The following is a 20,168-nucleotide window of genomic DNA, read 5'->3' on the forward strand; positions in this document are numbered from 1 at the left end:
TTGACCTTGGGTGTGTCATGAACCTTCTCGTGCCTCAGTTTTCATTTATGAAAGGAGAACGATAGTACTACCAAACTCCTAGCATCATTTCTTGAGAATTCAAATAGGTTTCCACGTTCAGCACTGAGGACAGCATCTGGCCCACAACAAGAACTCAATAAACCCAGGTTATTGTGCTGTCTTGGGAGGTGCTGCGTGCCAGGATACAACGGCGCAATCACGCCTCCCCACAGACATACTGAAATGGGAGAAAATACATAAAGCATTGGGTTCAGGGTGGGTGGTCAATAAATAGTGGCTGTTGTTAAGTGTGATGAGAGAGGGTCTCCCTGTTACGCCCCTCTGCATGTTTCCCCACCCCCTGGGCAAGGCACATTGCTGGGCTGAGTGACTCCCCAGGGGATACGCCTGAGTTCTCTCTCTCTCTCTCCCTTTCTTTCTCTCTCTCTCTCCCTGGCTGCATCCCAGGGACTCCCGCGGGGATGATGGAATCATTTCCCCAATCCAGGATGCTTTATTGCAGCCATTACAGTTAATGCCGACACGTGGGGATGGTGAAGGGTCAGTGATTCACCACTGGTTCCCCAGGCTACACACTCCCTCCCACCTGCTTCACAAGTCAGTCACTCCCATGAATTGGTAGACAAAAGGGTGCCAGGCTTGCGGCTGCTGTGGGACCACCTGGGAGTCATCCCCTCTAGGTTCTGCAGTTTGTTTTTTACAGTGTGCCATCCTGTCCTTTCTCTCATTCAGCCCTCACACATTCTATGATGCAGATGCAGTCGTGCGCTGGTAAATGTTTAACCATCGGCTCCAGGTGCGAGTGGGGGTGGGGGTGGGGAGGAATGTTCTGCTTGGTAGTCTTTGCTGATTTCCACGATGTAAATACTCCCACCAAGGGCAATTTTAAGCTATCAACTGGATAACAAGTGTCTCACAGAACTCCTGAAGATCAATCTTTGGATCTCGCGAGCTGGGTCGAGCTGACTCCAGTATAATCCTGCATCATTCCCATTTTTCAGATGAGGAAACAGCTATGCACAATGAAGGGTGAAAATGTGAACTAATAATGAGTAATAATGAAACCCATTGTTAGATATCATTTTTCAATGATAATGATAGATTACATTTATTAAATACTTTGTGCTAGATACTCTGATAAGCCCTTTATGTGTAATACCTCATGGAATTTACACAATAAAGCCCTGAAGCAAGCTCTATTGAAATTTCCACCTTACAGATTAGGAGGCTGGGTAAAATAAGTAATGAACCTCTTTGGGCCTCAATTTCCTCATTTGTGAAATGAGGGTAACAGTACTGCCAAAGCCCCAGGATTGTTGTGAGAATGCATATTTCCATATTCAGGACCACGGACAGTGCCTGGCCACGGTTACTTGGCAAGGGTTAGGAGAGGCAGAATTTAAACCCAGGTTGATCTGATGTCAAAACGCATATGCATCCTACTTTACAAAGTAGGAGGAGGGGGATCGATAGGAGTAGAATAGACAGGTAAGTAAGAAAATGAAGAGCCCAAGAAAGGGGAAGGAAGGGAGATGGGGGAATGGCAAAGAGTTGCTTTCTGGGCTCTCCCTCTCCAACAGCTGGTTCCAGCCCTTCCAGAACAGGACTGGGATTGGCTAGGATCATCTGTTTGCTATCCATGGTGCTGCCAACCAGCTTTCTACTACGTGAGGTTAAGGGCCTATATCCAGGCTCATACAGGAAGGGTTGCCCAAATGATTTTTGGGTAAACAGGATCTCAGAGCCCAGAGCTCCATGTGGACTGTTAGATATGGAAAGGCTGCTCCTTGGAGAGCACAGAAACCAGCAGTTCTCAACCTGGCTGCACATTAGAGTCTCTTAGGAGCTTTAAAATAAAACTAATGCTGAGCTCCAACCCAGAACAATTGAATAAAATTCTCTTCGGGGTGGAGTGCAGTAGAGGGTATTTTTAAAAGTTCCCACTCTGATTCTTAAGTGCATCCCAGGCTAAATACTCGACCCATCCTCTGATTGAACTGATGAGGAAACTGAGTCACAAAGAGGCTCAATGACTCTCCCAAGGTTACATCATTATTAAGTGGTAGGGAAAGAGCCAAACCCAGGTCTGTGTAGCTGTCACCCTCCTGGACTCACTGTGCCTGTACTGAGAACAATACCCTGCAGGACACAGCAAGGATGACACGTACCGCCAAGTCAGCAGTGCTCCTCCCGGGCAAAACCAGCAAGGGAAGCCAGCCACTCCTGTGAGCAGATGCGCCTCGCAACTCCACGGAGACTCACTGAGCTCTGGCCTCAGAAAATCTTGGATTCAAATCCTACTACTTCCTCACTCTATGTCCTCAGTCAAAGATTCCCCCTGTCTGACCTGTTTCTCGCCTGTAATTTAGAAGGGTCCCCCCTGTCCCTCAGAGCTGCTGTGAGCATCCGAGATGATGGATTTAAGTGGATGGCGAATCTGGGCATGTAGTGATTCTCGATAGGAGTATATTCTTTTCTCCTCTCTCAGTATGGTCAGAAGATCTCTGGGGCCATGTCCTTGGCATGGATCTCCAGGGTCGGAGATGCCTGGCCTCCTAGTATAAGGGGGGAGGGACAATGCTCACCCCTCATCTCTGGTTTATCTGGGTGGTGCCGACAGGGTGGTTCATGGAGCCAGAACTGGAACCCATGCCAGAATTCTTTCCTTTCTTGTCCCTTAACCCTTGCTATGTGTGAGGTCCACTTGAGGCCCAAACTTGGGACTCCAGAAATCCCAGGAGGAGCCCAGCTGGCTCGGGGAGGAGTGGAGCTCAGGGATGGAAGACATCAGTTCTCGCCTCGCCCTCTCCTGGGCTGCGTGGATGTGGGAAAGCCACCTGACCGGATAGGCCTCAGTTCCCCTTCTGTGAAATGGAGATAACATTTTCTCCTTCCTGGCTCCCTGGGTGAGGGAGATCCCTTAATGAGATGAAAGAGATGAAGCACTTTGGAAAAGAGCAGAGTCCTCAACAGAGGTGACCAAGTGTCATTATTATGAAGATGTTTGTAATTATTACCATCCTGCCGCTTCCCTACCTCCCTTTGCTATCCTGCTGGGCCTGGGGAAACCCTCAGCTCACATTTAGCTTCTCAAACATTTATAAAAAATGAGTCCCACCCCCTGCTGCTGCCAGAACTGTGCAGAATGCTTTCTATTAAAAATTAAAAACCACTTGTCGAGTCCCTGGGAATGCTCAGATTACACAGGAAACAAGCCCCTTAAACTCCCCCCCCCCCACCGTCACCCTCCCAACTCCCTCTTTGATCATCGCTTACAATGCTGGCTCACTGAGCTGGCCTCCACCCCTCCTGGCCGCCCAGCCAGGGCAGCCTAATGCAGATGAATGACGCACAGGAGCGGCAGGTGAGTGGCTGCATGGGAGGGGGGAGGTCAAAGGCTAGAGTGGGAGGAGGCAGGGCCAGTGACAAGGGACAGAGAGGGTGGCACAGAGACATGGAGCAAGGAAGTGGGTCAGGGGCAGAGGGATAGATATGCAGAGAGAAGGACAGGGAGAACGTGGGAAAACAGATACCCAGACATCCAGAGACATCCAGAAAGAAATCAGGACAGACACAGAGAGATGAGAGGCAGAGATACATAAGAGATAGACAGCAAGTGGGACAGAGACAGTGTGACAGAAAGAGGTAGAACTACAGAGATAGAGCTGGAACCTAGAGTTGTATAAAATGCAGAGACAGACAGAGATACATATGAAGCAAGAGGAGAGTCGGAGGGGGACAAGGAGAAGAAAGGCGACTTCAGCTTGACGGGTACCGGCCTCCCAAGGTTGCAGACACACTTCTCAGAGTCTCCAGGGAATTCTGAAACACCCCCTCACCCTTTCTTTCCTCATGGATTCCAGCCATGGACTTATCCATGCAGGCAACCCTTGATTGTGTGTAGGGAGATCAAATCTGACTTCCTGAGAGACAGACTCTCCTACCATCCACTGAGTCTCATAAAACTCTTCTGTCCATGGGACCCTCTGTTGAATAGTCCGGTCACCTTGTTTGCTTGGGACAGCAACATTCTAAGCGTCTGAAATAGCATCCTTCTGCCAGTTACAGAAAGCAAATATTTTTTACTTATAAGTCAGTTCCATTCAGTCACCCAACATCTACAGAGCACCTACTATGTGCTAGGTCCTTGAGGACAGGATGGTGGTTTTGTCACTTTGGTATCCGCTGTCATGTGGGCACAGGGCCTGGCATAGAGAGGGTGTTCATGTTTGTTGAATGATTTGTTGATGGAAAAGAAAGACATGGATATACTCTTCCCTGTCCAGATTACCTGGGCCATGGGGGTGATACCTGCAGGCCAGGGCCTTGGCTCCCCTCTTCTTCCTCTCCCCACCAGAAACCTCCTGTCCTGTTCCCCCCTCTCCTGGCCTCTTTGCCCTGTTTGGAGTGGTGAGAGCAATGCTGTTGCTAGGCAAGGAGATATTGCACATATAGATCTTCCTGGACTTTAATTAAAAACATCTTTAGAAGTTGTCTCTGCAGAGGCCAGCAATTGATTCCTGACTTGGGCCTGAGGGCTGCTGAGCTACACTCTATTCGGCTGCAGATGGGACAATCAGAGGCTCCCAGCCTGCTGCTGCCCTCCCCAAATGAGACCCTTGGGGAACACACTGCCTGCTGCCTTTCCCCCTTCCTCTCTGCCACCATTCCCCCAAGCACCAGCTTTAGCTATCAGTATGCTCTCCCAGTTTTATCTCCCTACCCGCCTTGAGCCTCCGTTTCCTGAGCTGTAAAATGGGGGTGTCAACACTTACTCCAAAGAGAGTTCCTGGGAGGGTGAAATGAGGTCAGAGATGTGAAAGTTCTTTGTAAGATGTAAAGTCCTGTGCAAGCTAAAGAAATGGCTGTGACTTTTCCACACAGGCCGAGGCAAGGAGTTTGGGTTCCGGTTTCAGGTTCTGGGTTTGGTTCTGGCTCCAGCTCTTACTCTGGAACTCAGGCAAGTTACTTTCTCTCTCTCTGAATTTGTTTCCTCATTGGTAAAATGAGGACAGTAATACCTGCCCTGCTTATTCCCCAGGATTGTGAGAATAAAGGGAAATAGCTCTGTGAACGCAATGTTGGCTGACAGCTGTTATTTAGTAAATGTCCCAAAGAGTGTGGACTGTACTACAAAATAGTCTTTTTCCATCTATTGAAGATGCTGCTCACAGAATAATTGAAATACATGGAAAGAGGTGATGGCAGGGCCCTTGCCTATTCGCATAGTCTGTTGAGCCCCATTCCCATGGTCCAACAATGCTAATCCTAGGGCATACAAGCCACCACATCCTCTTTCCTTTGCATGCAGCAGATATCACTAATCAACTGTGGCATTCTTTTGTGCTAAGCCTGAATGAGACCTCAGACTCCTTCTCAACACAGTCCCACAATCACTTCCAATTGACCAGAATTGGCACCAGAGATGAAACTAATCTGCCACTACTCTGAGGTCAGAGGCAGTGTCTTGCTCATCTTTTCATCCCCACAAACCTATCTAAGTGCCATGTACATGGTAGGCACTAATATGTATTTATTGAATTGAAAGCAATGGCTTACTTTTCTGTTCCCTTGGGGCTATATATATAAAGTAGGTACTAATAAATGTTTGCTAAGTTGGGTGACTCATCTTTGCAAACCCTACAGAGCCAAATAGACTGGAGGCCTTGTATATAATGGGTGCTAATAAACATTTGTGGATTTAATTCAATTACTTATCTTTACATCCCCTGCAGTGCCCAGAATAAAGTGGTGGGTAATAGATGTGTGTTGGATTGAACTTCTCATTTCTGTATCCTCGGCTTTGCCAAGTATATTGTCTTATACATAGTTGGCATTAATAAGTAGGTAGAATCACACTGAGCATGGGAGCCCTGAAACCCCCTTGCTGTCCTCTGGTCAGGTTGTGACACCCTAGGGAAGTGCTCTGTCCCCCCACCCCCACAGCCAGCATCAAGGGATTATCTAGTCCAAATCTTTTCTCTCAAAACTCACTCCCTTGTTGATTTCATCGAGCCTCGAGCTTTAAATTCCTTCTCTCTGCTGATGGCTTCCAAAGTTGTTTCTCTAGCCCTGATCTTGCTTCTGATCTCCAGACTCAGAGCCAGTGGTCCCCTTGACAACTCTGCTTGGATTTCCAGTGGACATCTCAATCTTAACATGTGCAAGAATGAAATCTTAATTTTGTGCCACAAAGTTGCTCTTCCTGGAGGATTCCCCATCTCAGCAATAGCAACTCCATCCAGCCAGTTTCTTAGGCCAGAAATTTCAGCATTGTCTTTATCTTGTCTCTCACTCCCCACATCTGATCTCTCACAAACCCTGTTGGCTCTACCTGCAACATACAGGTATCCTTTATCTTCTCACCACCTCTTGCCCACACAATTGCCTCCTTGTGGTTTCCCTACTTCCAACCTTGCCCCCTATAGTCTATTTTCAACATGGTGGCCAACAAGTCATCCTTTAGAAATATAAGTTGGATCATGTCACTCTTCTACTCCCATCTCACTCAGAGTACAATCAGAACCCCTTTGATGGCTACTAAGTCCTATGTGATCCATCTCCTGGTTCCTTTTCTGACCTATTGGACACTCTTGCCCTCACTTACTCCTCTCTACACCCACATTGATCTCCTTGCTATTCCTCAAACATGTCAAACACACTCTGCCTCAGGACCTTTGCACTTGCTGTTCCTGCTGCCTGGAGCATTCTCCCTCCAGCTTAGTGATTCTGTACGTGTGGCCCTTGAACCAGCAGCATCAGCATCATCTTGGAATTTATTAAAAATACAAATATTTCTAATAGCCCAGACCTACTGAATCAGAAACGCTGGTGGGAGGGGACAGCAATCTGGGTTTTAACAAGCCCTCCAGGTAATATGAATGCACAAGAAAGTATAAAAACCACTGCTTCATATAGCTCCTTGGTTCATTCCCTTGATGGTTCCTTTGGATCTTTGTTCAAATGCCCTCTTATAAAAAGACAGTCCTTCCTTGACTCCTCTATCTAAAACAGGACTCCCCCACCCCGTCAAAATTAAAACAAACAAACAAAACCAGAAATAGACTCATAACAAATAGAACAAACTGATGGTTTCCATAGCTGAAGGGAGTGGGGGGACAGGCAAAACAGATGAAGGGGATAAAGAGGTACAAACTTCCAATTATAAAACAAATAAGTCACAAGGATGAAAAGTACAGCAGAGGGAATATAGTCCATATACTGTAACAACCTTGTATGGTGACAGATGGCAACTAGACTTATTGTGGAGAGCATTTTGTAATGTGCGTAATTGTCGAGTCACTGTGTTGTAAATCTGAAACAAATATAATATTGTATATCAACTATACTTCAATAATAAAAATAAATAAATAAATAGACAAAAGATAGCACTCCCTCAATATAACTCCCAGTTCCCCTGCGCCTCGGAGGGCACATAACTTATTGGCTTATTTATTCCTTTCCTGTCTCTCTCCCTGCTCTATAGGAAAGCTTCCTAAGAATCTCCAATTCCTGGAATGGTACATAGTAGGCACTCAACAGTACCTGTGGCATGAACGAACTCCCTCAATGCTCAGACGGGAACCTGGGGCTCAGAGAGGGGCCAGGACTCACCCAAAGTCACACGGGGAGCCAGGCCTCCGGACTGACAGCCTGCAAGACCTGCTTCGCTGCATTAGGCGGGCTTGGCTGGTGGGCCCCTCCTCAGAAGCGTGGCTCATTGGAAACCACCCCCCCGCGGCAACTTCCCTTCCCTTTTAAGCTGTGAGTCATTAAATTTCCAAGCGCTGCTGCCTTTCAAGTCCCAAACTGTGTCCCTGCTCCCTCTGATCTCCAAAGCTACCCAGACCCTGGTGCCACTTGTCAGCCCCACCTCCTCGGCCCAGATCAGGAGGCTCAGTTAATTGTGACTTACTTGCAAAGCTGCCTCGAGTCTCCGCAAGCACCCAGTGTTGGATTTGCTTCTCCTTCAGAAAGTGCTCAAATGAAATAAACGAATTTAATTTCTGCTTCCTCCCTCCCCCTCCAGGGTTGCCCGAGTTGAGTCCCCCAAGCCTGACGTTTTCCTGAATGGAACATCAGCGTCAGTGGGTTGGGCGAGGGAGGTGAGGCAGGGACAGGGCTCCTTAGGTCGTTGCTCATGATGCTGGGTGCTGGCTCTGCCTCTTTCTCTCTGGGTGACCTTGAAAAGTCCTTGCCCTTAGTTGGTCTGTTTCCCCATGTGTGACACAAGGACGCTTGCCACTCCAAGAATCTGGGAGCCAAGCCCAGCAACTTAACTTGCTCTGCCATTGATTTGCTCTGTGGCTATGAGTACATTTCCTCCTCTCTGAGCCTCAGTTTTCCCATCTGTGTAATGGGGCTGCCATCATCTGCCCCCTCAGAGTTGAAATGAGCGAAGTGGTGATGGAGGAACCACGCCAGTGGACGTGGGGCTGCACCTCCCTCTGGAACACCATACCCCCATTACCGCAGCACAGGGAACTTCTCAAATGCAAGTTTGCTCATGTAACTTACCTGCGTAAGCACCCGCCCAGTACATGCTTCCCTCAACTCCTTCGTATATGACTCCTGCTTCCTTCCCAGCCTCATCTCTTGCCTCCTTTCTGGTCTTTTCTATGTGGAAATGTGGACAGTTTGGGGTGAAGAGAGACAGGGCCACATTTTATTGGGCCAGAGTCCCTGGGAAGTTAGGGGCTTCACCTAGCTGATTTGCTGTGTGACCTTAGACATATCACTGTCTCTCTGAGCCTGTTTCCCCATTTGCAAAATTGATTTTTAAAGCCGCCCGAGCTCTGAGAGTCATGGGTCTTTGCTACTGACAACTTCCAAATTAATCTCTGTAGCCACCTCTCCACTGGACCTGTATATTGAACTGCTTTTTTCAAGATCTCCGCTTGGCTAACAAATACTTCCAACTTAAGAAGTCTGAAACCAAACTCCTGATTTCCCTTCATCTCCCTAATCTGCTCCTCTCCCTGCTTCTCCCATCTCAGGAAATGGACATCTATTTAATTGCCCAGGTCACAGTCTCGATAGTTATCCTTGAATTTCCTCTTTCACACCTACACCCAATCCACTAGCAGATGTTTTCAGTTGTACTTTCAAAAATATCCAAAAGTTGACCTTTTTTTCAATACCCTTACTGGTACCACCTTGTTGCAAGCCACCATTATTTCCTGCCCAGCTAATTGCAATATCCTCCTCAATGGGCAATCTGCTTCTGCCCTGCCACCTAGCCCCCAACCCGTCCACCATTTAATCTTCACAGAACAGCCATGGGATCCTGTTAAAAACAAGTCAGATCACAGGCACAGTCGCAGGGGGGCCATCAGGTGAGAAATTGGGGATCAACAGAGGTGAGGCTTAGAACCTCACCCCCCGTTTTGAGAGAAATCTTCTGCATCCGTGGATGTTTTGTTGCCCTTGTCTAGCTTGGATTAATACTTAGTCTATAGGCACACACCTGATCATCTACATTTGCCCTCTTACAGCACTAAACTATGTTTTCTACCTTTATCTTGCATCTACCTACCACTTCAGCATTTTATTAAAAATAATAATAATAATAATAATAATAAGGGAGAAATGTGGGATTCACATATAAATCAAGTATAAAAATCAAACGAATATTCATATTTGACCTGATTGTTTATAGTTCATAATGCATGATCAAAACTGAAAGTTTCTGTGATGGCTGCCCTTGTACTGTTCACCATGTAAGAACTTATTCACTATGTAAGAATTTGTTCACCATGTAAGAACTTGTTCATTATACTTCAGAAGATTGGAGACTGATGAGAATTAGGCTTGGGGTGGATTAATGATTGTGCATTGAGTCCCCTATACAGAATTTTATTGTTGTTAACAACCATATGATCAGTAAACATGAGAGATGCCCTCTCAAAAAAAAATAATAAAATAAGTCAGATCATGTCACTGTCTTGAATGAGCCCCTCCACTGACTTTCCAGCTTGCTCAGCGTAAAAGGCAGCACCCTAACTGTGGTCTATGTGGCTGCACAATCTGATGGCCTCTCTGCTTCTCCTCGTAGCTCTGCATGCACTGTTCCCTCTGCCTGGAATGTTCTTCCTCAGGGCTCAGGACTTCACTTCTTCCAGGTCTCTGCTTCCATGTCATCTCCCCAGAGAAGCTTCTCAGACCATTAATCTGTCTGTTCACTTGCCTACTGTCTGTCTCCCTCAGCTAGAAAGTACCCTCCATGAGGGTAGGGAGGCTTGTCTGCCTTTCCACTGTAATGTCTCTGGTGCCTAGCAGGTCCTCATACATATTTGCCAAATGAATGAATGAATACACTCAAAAAGATTTATAGCATGTCACCTGTGCACACAGGCTTTAAAGTGCCATTTAGCTAGCCATGCATACACACATATACACACACCTGTGTGAGTATACACCAGGTACACATGCGGACCCATGTGTGTACACAGCCTGCACCCACACTCACACCCTCACTGTCCCCTGTTCTCCCACCATCCCCTTGTATCCACCATTACCTCTGCTCACTTCCTCCTTGTCCATGACTGGCTACCTGCTTGTTACCTACTAATCCACCAGATTTAGCCCTATCTGGGGAGGGTGGGGCTGACTGCATCCTCCCTCAAGAACGCAAATACCCTTGGACCCTGACATGCAGCCGTAGAGCTGGAAGGCCCAGAGAGAGCTCTTGGCCACAGTGAGGCAGCAAAGGAATGTGGTGTCTAGGACCTTGGGGTGCTGCTCCCCCTCCAGCCTGGCTCGCAGATGCTTAGCCTAACATGGGGCAGGGTGGGGGCGGGGATGCGGAGATGGCAGTTTACAACCTATGCCCCTCACCCCATGACTCCAGCTTCTACCAGGAACCCCAGGCTAAGTGGGTCCTTGATGGTCAGATAACTGTCTGTGGTCCCAGGTGAGAGAGGGCAGATTCATCCAACCTTTCTCTTCAGTGTCCCACTGCTGTGTGAAGGGGAGTTTCTGAGCATGGCCATACCTGAGGTCTTCTTGCTGACGGTGTTTATGGTGTGTGTTTTCCCTTTTCTAGTGTGCACAATTATGTGCCCCTGGGTGTTTGCAGCCATACCTGGGTGTGTGTGACTGAATCTGCATCTGGGGCTCAGCCGTCCCTGTGAACCTGTGTCCCCAGGTGGCTGGGTCCTGGGGGATGGGGTTTTCTATGAACAGTGAATGAAGCTGTCTGCATAGTGTTGCCTCCGCTGTGCCACGCCTGTCTGCGACTCCACTCTGGGGGAACCTGGCCCCAGGCTGGTAATGTCTGGCTGTGGCTTTTGCCTGTGTCTATGTAGGTGGCTATCTGTGCATACATTCCATCTGTGTGAGGGGTTATTTCCTGGGAGATTGAATGTGGCCATATCGGGTGTGAGGCCAGGTCTGGTTGTGAGGTTGGGCCTTGTTCGGCTGTGTCGGGCTCCAGTTGTTTCTGGTTGTAGGTGTGTCCATGTTCACTTGTGCCCAAGTCTGTGTGGGGCTGGGTGCAGGCGGACAGCTGGGCCTGTGTGTGAGGCTGCATGTGGGTGTATGCCAGGTCTAAGCATGTGGCTGCATCTACATGTAGGCCCATGCCCATGTGTGTGCCTTTGTCCAGGCGTGTTGGTGCCAGTGTGAGCATTGGGCTCCCGCCTAGAGTAGCAGCTCCTGCCTCTCCTGCCCCTTCTCAGAGTATCAACCACTCCCCACTCAGCACCTGGCAGCCCGCCTTCCCTATCACCCTGGCCATGGCCACCCCCAGGACCTGCCCCACCTGTGGGCGCAAGCTCGGCCACGCTGCCGATGTAGGGGCCGTGCAGGAAGCGGGGCTCGCTGTCGTTGATGTCCTGCACCTTGATGATGAACTCCGACTCGGGCTCCAGCAGGCGGTCAGTGGCGCGGTCCCGAGCCTGAGCCCGCAGCGTGTAGAAGGTTTTCTGCTCACGGTCCAGGCGCTCCATGGCGTGGATGTCGCCCGTCAGCTCATCGATTAGGAAGATGGTCCCAGCACCCTCACCAGAGATGGTGTACTTGATAGCCCCGTCCCCCTCGTCTGAGTCCGAGTGGATCTGGGGAGGCAAAGAAGGCAGGGTGGAGGCTGGGGGGGAGCTCCTCTCAGCCTCCCACCTCAAGTCCCACTGGGGCCGGTTCCTGAGCACATCTCTTCTTCGATATACCCATTCTTCAGTGAAGACACTGAGGTCCAGAAAGCCATGCCTCACCCCAGTCCCACACCTCACTGTCTGGCCCAAGTTTCCCCAGCTCTGCACAGCTCTCCCTGCTCCAGCCTGTAACATACCTTCCCCTCTGCAGCCAGAGCTGTCTGAACACTGAACACACCCTCCCCTGCTGGCAACTCCTCTGTGGCTCCCCACTGCCTTTACAAAAAGCCCAGAGCCACCACCACATCTCTCTGCTCCTGCTTTGAGCATCCTATCCTGATTTCTCTGCCTACTGAAAGTCTGCGCATCCTGTAAGGCGCATCAATCGCCACCTCTTCTTGAAAGCTTTTCAGAATCCCCCCACCTCACATTCCCTTCCAAGATCTCTGCGGTACAAAAATCCATCATTATCATGTTCAGCCTGCAGATCACTATAGCCAGCACTTCTCAGACCTTATTAATGTGCATGCAAATCACCGGAGGTTCTTGTTAAAATGCAGATTCTGACTCAGTAGCTCTGGGGAGGGGGCCTGAGAGTCTGAATTTCTAACAAGCTTCCAAATTACTTGTCCATGACATCACTCTGAGTTAAAGATCCACTCTTCCTGTGCTTTGAGCCCTGGAAGTTAGGGGTGGTATCTTCTCCAATGGGTACGGGAGAGCCAGCTTCTGGGCTTGGCACGTGGTGGGGACAGGGGGTGAAGGGAGGGAGGAGGACAGGGACTGCAAGTCCGAGGAGCACCTCCTGTGCGCCAGGCACCGTGCTCAGCAGTGCACACATTCACCTAGTTCAGGGCTATCAAATCATCCTGGTCATACTTATCTTGTAACAGTTTAAAAAAAAATCCTACAAGAATTCACCCTATATTACAGATTTTTTTTTTCATTTTCCTACTGAGAATTCGACAAATAGGATGATTCGTTCAAGGTCAGACCGCTTGAGGAACTGCCTGATTCCCAGGAGGGGCTTTCCCCCTCGTCAAGCCTCCTCGGGAGGAGCCCAGGGCGGAGAAGAGGCAGTGCAGCCTGGCCTTGGCTCCAGTGTCATCTCCCTGCGTGCCCTTGCACAAGTCACTGCCCCACTCTGGGCCTCAGTCATCTCTGTGACATGTGGGGGGCGGGGTGCTAACTGAGCTTAAAGTCCACACAAGGCCCTTGGTACCTGCCTGGCACCATGTGATACTGTATTTAACAGCCAGCATGGCAGGGGCGGTGCCAGTAGATGGTGTTACAGCAGGGCCCCTGTTAGGCCAGGCAGGAGCCCTTTGATGGCCACAGAACCCGGGAGAGGTCCGAGGGGCTGAGGGAGTTGGGGGGTGAGGGAGAGGAAAGGGACTATACACTGCCAATGGGGAGCTGTTTCACTATTTTAACTACTGGTACGACTATACTGGTATGTCCTAGCTGAAAATCAGCCCTGCCGGAGACATAATAAGTGTCCAATAAATGGTAGCTATCACTATTATTATATTATTACTAAATGTTAGCTATATATAACTGGGAGTTAATCCAGGCCCTGCTAGGCTCCAGATCCCAAGTTGTTTTCACTGCACTGAGATCTCCTGAGCAAGGAACCAGCAGGAAGACCGTTCTTCCAAACAGAAACACCTAAATCCGGTCTCCCAGTGCCCGGGTCTCTGAGGCAGCTCTGAGCAGAGGAATGTGCCTCTGAGGAAGCTGGGGACCTTGGGCAGGTTCCTGCTCTTCTTGAAGTTTCTGCAGAGATGGCGTGTGAGCAAGAGTCCCTAAGTCCCCTCTTGGGCCGGGACATTGAGTACCCCAGCCCACTCAGTAGGATAACAGATGCCAATGAAGTTGTCATGAAGGCAGATGAAAGCCCACCCCCCTGCCACACAGGAGGAGCCCGGGTATAAATTCTGCTGGTGGAACTTTGTGTCTGAAAGGTGGATTATAGAAGTGCCATTTGGAAGATTGAATGGCCCATAAACATTTTCATATTTCATTAGCCGATTAATGGGCATCTCTCTCTTTTTGGCCAGTCTGCTGATTCTCAGCAGAAATTGCGGGGAGTAAATGGAGGCGTCTGGTGGAACCTTTCTGGGTCCCCGTCCTGTTATAGATTGCCCCAATTAATGCCCGTCCTGGGCTCCACTGAGAAGCCTTCTTCCTGTCCAGTTACTGTTAATAGATTTCTCATAAGTGGCTGGATTGTAAAAACCTCATAACTCAGTTTAATGCCCCCAATAAAATTATCTCAGGACGTCAGCCCTGAATCATCAGCAGTGCCGCGGATGAGAAGACCTGTCTCTCCTGTTTTCTGTTTATACTCTCCCTCCACCTTTGCCAGGGGAGACGGAATAGGAGAGGGAGTGACCTTGTTGCGTCTGGGGGTGCCTCCACCCACTTCCCAGTCAGACTTATTATCTGCTTATTTAATCCACAAACATTTCTGAGCCATGTGGCAGAATAGAGACCATTGTGGGGTGCTTACAGCTATAATCTTCATCACCACCATATGAAACATTGTTATTCTTCCCATTTCTCAGATGAGAGAACTGAGACACCGAGAAGGGGAGTCTTTGGCTCTGTCACACAGCTAAGGGCGGGAAGTCGTTTCCTGACCCCATCACTCACTAACGTGACCATGGACTTGTTCATTTTACCTCTCTGAGTCTGTCCACTGGAGAAATCAAGCCCCATCTGGCCCAAATGTGCTGAGGAGTAAATGAGAGCACGTTTATAATGACCTAAACACTCTGTAGATGGTTGGTTCCTTTGCTTTCTGTCTCCTTGATCTCCATCATATCCTGGCAGCCCTTGACATTCTAACTCAGACCCCAGACAGGGATCAGCCCCGAGTGAGGAGTGGGGAGGAGGGGGTGGAACCTAGCCATGATGTCACTGATGTTCTTCTGTGGCGAATGATACATCACTCACCCTGGGGCTCAGCGGCTACTGTCTGGGGACTGCAGGGTCAGACAGGGCTGGGTGGCCTGGGCAGGAGCTGAGAGCTGCAGATTTGGGTGGGGCTAGGGCTGTATGGCCCTGGGCAAGAAGCTACCCTTCTCTGAGCCTCAGTTTCTCATCTGTAAATGAGGCTGATACTGCTCTCCCATAGGTTCCAAAGATTCATAAGATAATATGTGGAAGTTCCTGGCACATAGTAGGTGCTTGATGCTGATTAATTCCCTCTCCTTTTCCCACTGTGGTCTCAGGAAGGATTGAGGGTCACCTATTTCATCCCCCATTTTCTGACACAAGGACCACAGGCTCAAATCCTGACCCACTGGAGATACTTGGGCCAACATCCAATAGCTTCTCGTCTTTTAAACTCAGTTGGTTTCCTCCTTCAGGCAGCCCTCTCAGAGGGCTTCCATTTGGTTGGAGAGCCCTCACCCTGGTTGGTACCCCTGCCGCATGCACACTCTCTGTGTTTCACAGTGCCTGTGGTCCACACTGCCCTGTCACACCTCAGTGTTGCATGTCTGTGTCCCCAGCCATCATGGGCCTCGGGGCACGGACTCTGATCTGTCTCCATCTGAACTCCCCACACCTGGCATCCACTAGGGGTCGTCACAATGCCTGCAGAGGAAATATAAGGGGAGTGGGAGAGATGCGTATGTGTGCATGTGCACGTGTGTGTATTATAAGCATGTGTGCGCATGAGAATGTGAGGCTGTGTGCCCCTTGAGGACCAAGCATATGGTTCATTTCCATCTCCCCAGCACCCAGCACAGGGCATAGCGCCAAACATACTGAATAAATGAATAATGAAATATACAACTGTCATTAGAATTCCCCAGCTGTCTTCTGGGATTTCTGAAGGATCCCAAGTACACAAGAGCTAGATTAGGGAGGACTGGGCACACTTCCACACCCTTTACCATTACCTCACCGGTATCTCATAATGAGCTTGTGAAGCAGAGATTAATGTCTCCCCATTGTACAGATTGGCAAACTGAGGCTTAGAGACGGCCGTATCCTAAGGGACACAGCTACCAGAGGCCCATTTGACTCTGTGTCCTGAGTTCTTTCCATTATGTCAAGTATGAACAGCCCCAGAGGAGATTCTCCCTCCCCAGCCCCAGCCCTAGATCATAAACAACACAAAAAACACAGGAGTGATGGCCTCTCATCCCAGGGGGCTGAAAAATGGGATTTACAAGGCCATTAATTACTTCCTCCTAATTAAATCAAAATTAAATGCGAGCAGAGGTACGTTTTCCTTATTAAAGACAATGAAATGGACGGAGCAGCTATGCAAATAAAACGAATCCAGGATTTAAACGAAAAGCAAATAAAATAAAAAGCCTCCCCCAGAACGAGGGGGTCTGCTCACGCCTGTGCTACTCGTAAACCAGGAGTTCATCAATTTCCTTTCAATATTAGCAACTTAATTAAATCTGCTCTCCTCCCCACTTTAATCCTGCCCTATATCTAAAATAGATCTCACCGCCCACAGGAGTTGGTCATAAGTGCTGACCCCATAATTCTATCTTTAAAAAAAAAAAAATTAAAAATCCTACAAAATCCACATCCAGCTGACAGAAGCCTCGGGGGAAATTACAGTTCGAAAAAGGGATTAGTCAAAGTGCCCAGATTGTATGGAAATGCTGGGAGGTTGCTTTGGGGGTGGGTGTTGTGGGAAGGAGAGGGGAAGAGGTGGGTCAGGCAGCTGCGGGGGGCAGGACGGCGGAGGGAGTCCCTGGAGTGGGGCCTTGGCGACAGCGGCTGGGCCCAGCGGTTCCCGGGGGCCGACAGGAGCCTGGCAGCGAGTGATGGAGAAGGCCGTTGTAAAATAGGTTACCGTTGGGCGCCCGGGGTTCACTAGGGGGATAGCGCTGTTGCTAAGCTACCTTTGGAATTCGACAAGGATGGATTCTCCCAGCAGCTCCCTGGGGTGGGGGACCGGGAAGCAGTGAATTAACTGAAACCGTGGAGAAGTCCTTTCTCCCTGAGGAGTGAGAAGTGTGGTATGAGCGTGTGTGTCCATGCATGCGTGTGCACACACAACCAATTGTACAAACACGGGACTTTGCCGGAAAGGGGACAGGTGGGTTTTAAAAGCCCAAGCTCATATTCCTAGAGTTAGGGGTGGTCTCGCGCCCACTTGCCCCCACTCTGTGGTAAGAAACTAGGACATTAGGTTGCCAAGACTTTGAGGATTTGGTGCAGGGGTTTGTAATGTCCATGTAGATGGTGAACTCAGAGGGGTGGAAATATCAGGTGAGACCTCTAGTCATAAAAGCTGATACTTACTGAACGAATGCCAGGGTCCAGGCACTCTTCTGGGTTCTTGACATGGGCTAACTCACTGAATCCTCACCACAACTCTAACAGTGTCATTCAACAGATAAGGAAGGGGAGGCACAGACAGGTTAGAAAATGTGCCCAAGTTTCAGAGAGATAAGATGCAGCACAGCCGGATTTGAGCCCTGCTGAATGGCTCCAGATGGCTCCCCGGGACCACACACCTTCTTTAAGAAAGTGCGCTTTGGGCAAATGTTCGCAAAGAGATGGAAACGTCTCTTCTCTCCCTGCCTGGAGTGCCTTTCTGGAGGCCACCCTGAGAGTGGGAGAGGAGGGGCTCTGGGTGACGATGATGGAGGGGATCATAACACCCTCAGGGCAGCAGTGAAGAAAGTCCCTCCCAGCCACTTTGGCATAGCAGACGCTTAATGCGCTGGGCCTGGAGCCGGTGTCAGGAGACCTGTTCTCTTGGGTTGGTTCTGTCATCTGGGCTAGTTCACATCTTGACACGATGTTCTCTGCCTCTGGCCTCAGTTTCCCTGCCTTATAATGGACTTACCAGGGCCCTCCCATCCCCAAAAGACTGTGGTTAAAGGAGGAAGGGGTGGGATTCCACGCATGCTGTTTAGACGATAATGGCTAGGTGGCTATAGATGAAAGTGTTGAAGCAGAGACTGCTGTCGCTCATCTTTTCACGATGTGGGTGGATGGGGAGGCCGTCTCAGAGCCCCGGCTGCTGCGCAGACAGCAGAGCTGAGGTGCCCAGTCAGCCTCCTGATTCTCAGATTCATTTAAGCACACAGGAAACTCCAGAGTTGGTTTCCCTGATCTCTGCTGACCACAATTTCCTAGAAAGCTGACTGTCCTTAGCAGAAGCCAGAGCATTGTCCCTGGGCACCATCCTGCTTTTCACACCCTGCAAGCACCCTCCACCTCAACATCTCAACTGCTGACAAGTCTCTGAATAAGCTACAGTCCTCTTCCCCATTAGCCTGGTGAACTCCTATTTGTACATCAAAACCCAGCTTGGGTGTTTTCTCCCCCATGACGCCAGCCAACAGATACCATGAATGGAATGCCTACTCAGTGCCAGGTGCTGACCTGTGAAGCTTTCTATGCACCAGGGTGCCTGTGCCACTCTGGGGCGCCCCACATGACAGAGGCTGGATCTTACTTGCCTCTGTCTCTCCAGCGTCACAGCCATGAGGGGCTCAGGGATTGAATGGATGAACAAAAGTCCTTCTCAGCTCTGTATACTCATAGCACACAGAGCTTTAGCCACATGAACGAGCATTTACTCAGTTTGAGAAAGTAGCTTTCATTCATTCATTCATCCAATGAACAGTTTGTGAGCAAGTTCTGTGCCAGGCACTGGGGAATTAATGGTGAGCAAAACAAACATAGAATCTAACAGGCAAGACACATAAATTGCATAATCAAACAAACATATGTGCAATTAAGAGTTATGAAGGAAAGACCCAGGGACCTCCGAGGGCACATAACAGGGAGGATGGCCACATACAGGGGGATCTGCCCAGCCTTCTGTGATCAGGGGAAGTGGCATTTGAACGGAGACCTGAGTGTGAGTACAGTCAGTGGGCAGAGCACTTCAGAGGGAGGAAACAAGCCCAGGCAACAGGGCAGTGGTAGAAGCCCGTGGGGCATGGGAGGGGTCCTCGCAAGGGCATCAGAAGGGCCGTGTGGCTGAAACTCAGAGAGCGTGACAGTAGACGAGGCCGGAGGGGGAGCCAGATTGTAGGCAACGGCATGGAATTTGGGCTTGACCCCAACTACATGGGAAGCTATTGAAGAATTTTAAGCAGAGTGTGGGGAGTATGTGCATGACATTGTCAGATTTGCAAACTTGTTTTTATATTCTAGACACATCTAACTACAAGATGGATTGGGTTTACCTACTAGCACTCTCTGTGCTAAGATGCAAAGGGGAGAGGGACTAGGGAAGCACATGGGGCCGGATAGGGGAGCAGAGTGCGTGACTGTCCTCCGCCCCTGGCCAGGCGCAGCTGCGAGCAGGCACCAGGGACTGGAATTTAGCGGAGTAAGGAAGCCGGGGCCCCTTGCGTCCAGCAGCGGGAGTCTCTGGGGTTCTGGGCATGGGCGGGCAGTGTGGGGGTCCTACTGTACCTTGCCCACGTACAGGGGCTCGGTGCCCGTGTACTCCTCCACCACGAAGAACTGGTTCCAAACCCAGCCTCGCTTCACGCGGCCCGCCCCCAGGGCGCCGTCCTGCTGGGCCCCAGGTGCCGACGGTGCAGGCGTGCCCGCTGCCCACACGCATCCAAGCAGCAGCAGCGCCGGCGACAGTGTGGCTTCCACCCAGAGCCCCCGACCGGCAGGCCCTGGCCTCATGCTTGGCCTGCGCGGGCCGGGAACCAGGAGCGTGGACGGTAGGCACCGCAGAGGGTCAGCGCCGCTGCGTCACATGGTGGCCTCGGCTCAGCTCGGCCACTGGGGCGCCGCCCCCGCCCCCGACGGGGCTCCCGCACGGACCCTGGGCCCTGAACGCCGCGGGGCTGGGCTGGAGGGGGAGGGGCGCGGCCGCAGCCGGGGCATGGAGGGCCCGCGGGTCCCCGCCCGCTCCCCCTCGCGCCACGGCCGGATCACCAGGCAGCGCCTCCGCGGCTCCGGAGTCCGGGGTGTGCCATGGTCTCTGTGCAGCCGGGAGCTGGCCGGGGCCTGGCGGATCCTTGGAGAACGAGGACCCAACCCGACCAGGAGTCTGCGAGAAAAAAGATCGGAGGAGGCTCAGTAGGCGCCAGGCAGGTT

At 50.3% G+C, this 20,168-nt stretch overlaps 1 protein-coding gene across 6 annotated transcripts in view; it reads right to left on the reverse strand.

The window, feature by feature from the left end:
- CDH22 (cadherin 22) overlaps nucleotides 1–20,168 on the reverse strand; it is a 121,863-nt gene that overhangs the window by 51,736 nt on the left and 49,959 nt on the right. For 4 of the 6 annotated variants that reach the window (XM_057503044.1, XM_036902110.2, XM_036902108.2 and 1 more), the window contains 2 exons: nucleotides 19,527–20,121; nucleotides 11,783–12,077 (listed from right to left, as the gene is read on the reverse strand). In XM_057503044.1, coding sequence (XP_057359027.1) covers nucleotides 11,783–12,077; nucleotides 19,527–19,751 — 520 coding nt within the window. In that variant the 5' untranslated portion in view covers nucleotides 19,752–20,121. Of the gene's footprint in view, nucleotides 1–11,782; nucleotides 12,078–17,390; nucleotides 17,467–19,526; nucleotides 20,122–20,168 lie in introns of those variants that run through there. The other 2 variants (XM_036902109.2, XM_036902112.2) reach the window with 2 other exon arrangements.

The sequence above is a fragment of the Manis pentadactyla genome, chromosome 5 (genome assembly GCF_030020395.1).
Source record: "Manis pentadactyla isolate mManPen7 chromosome 5, mManPen7.hap1, whole genome shotgun sequence".
Lineage (NCBI taxonomy): Eukaryota > Metazoa > Chordata > Mammalia > Pholidota > Manidae > Manis > Manis pentadactyla.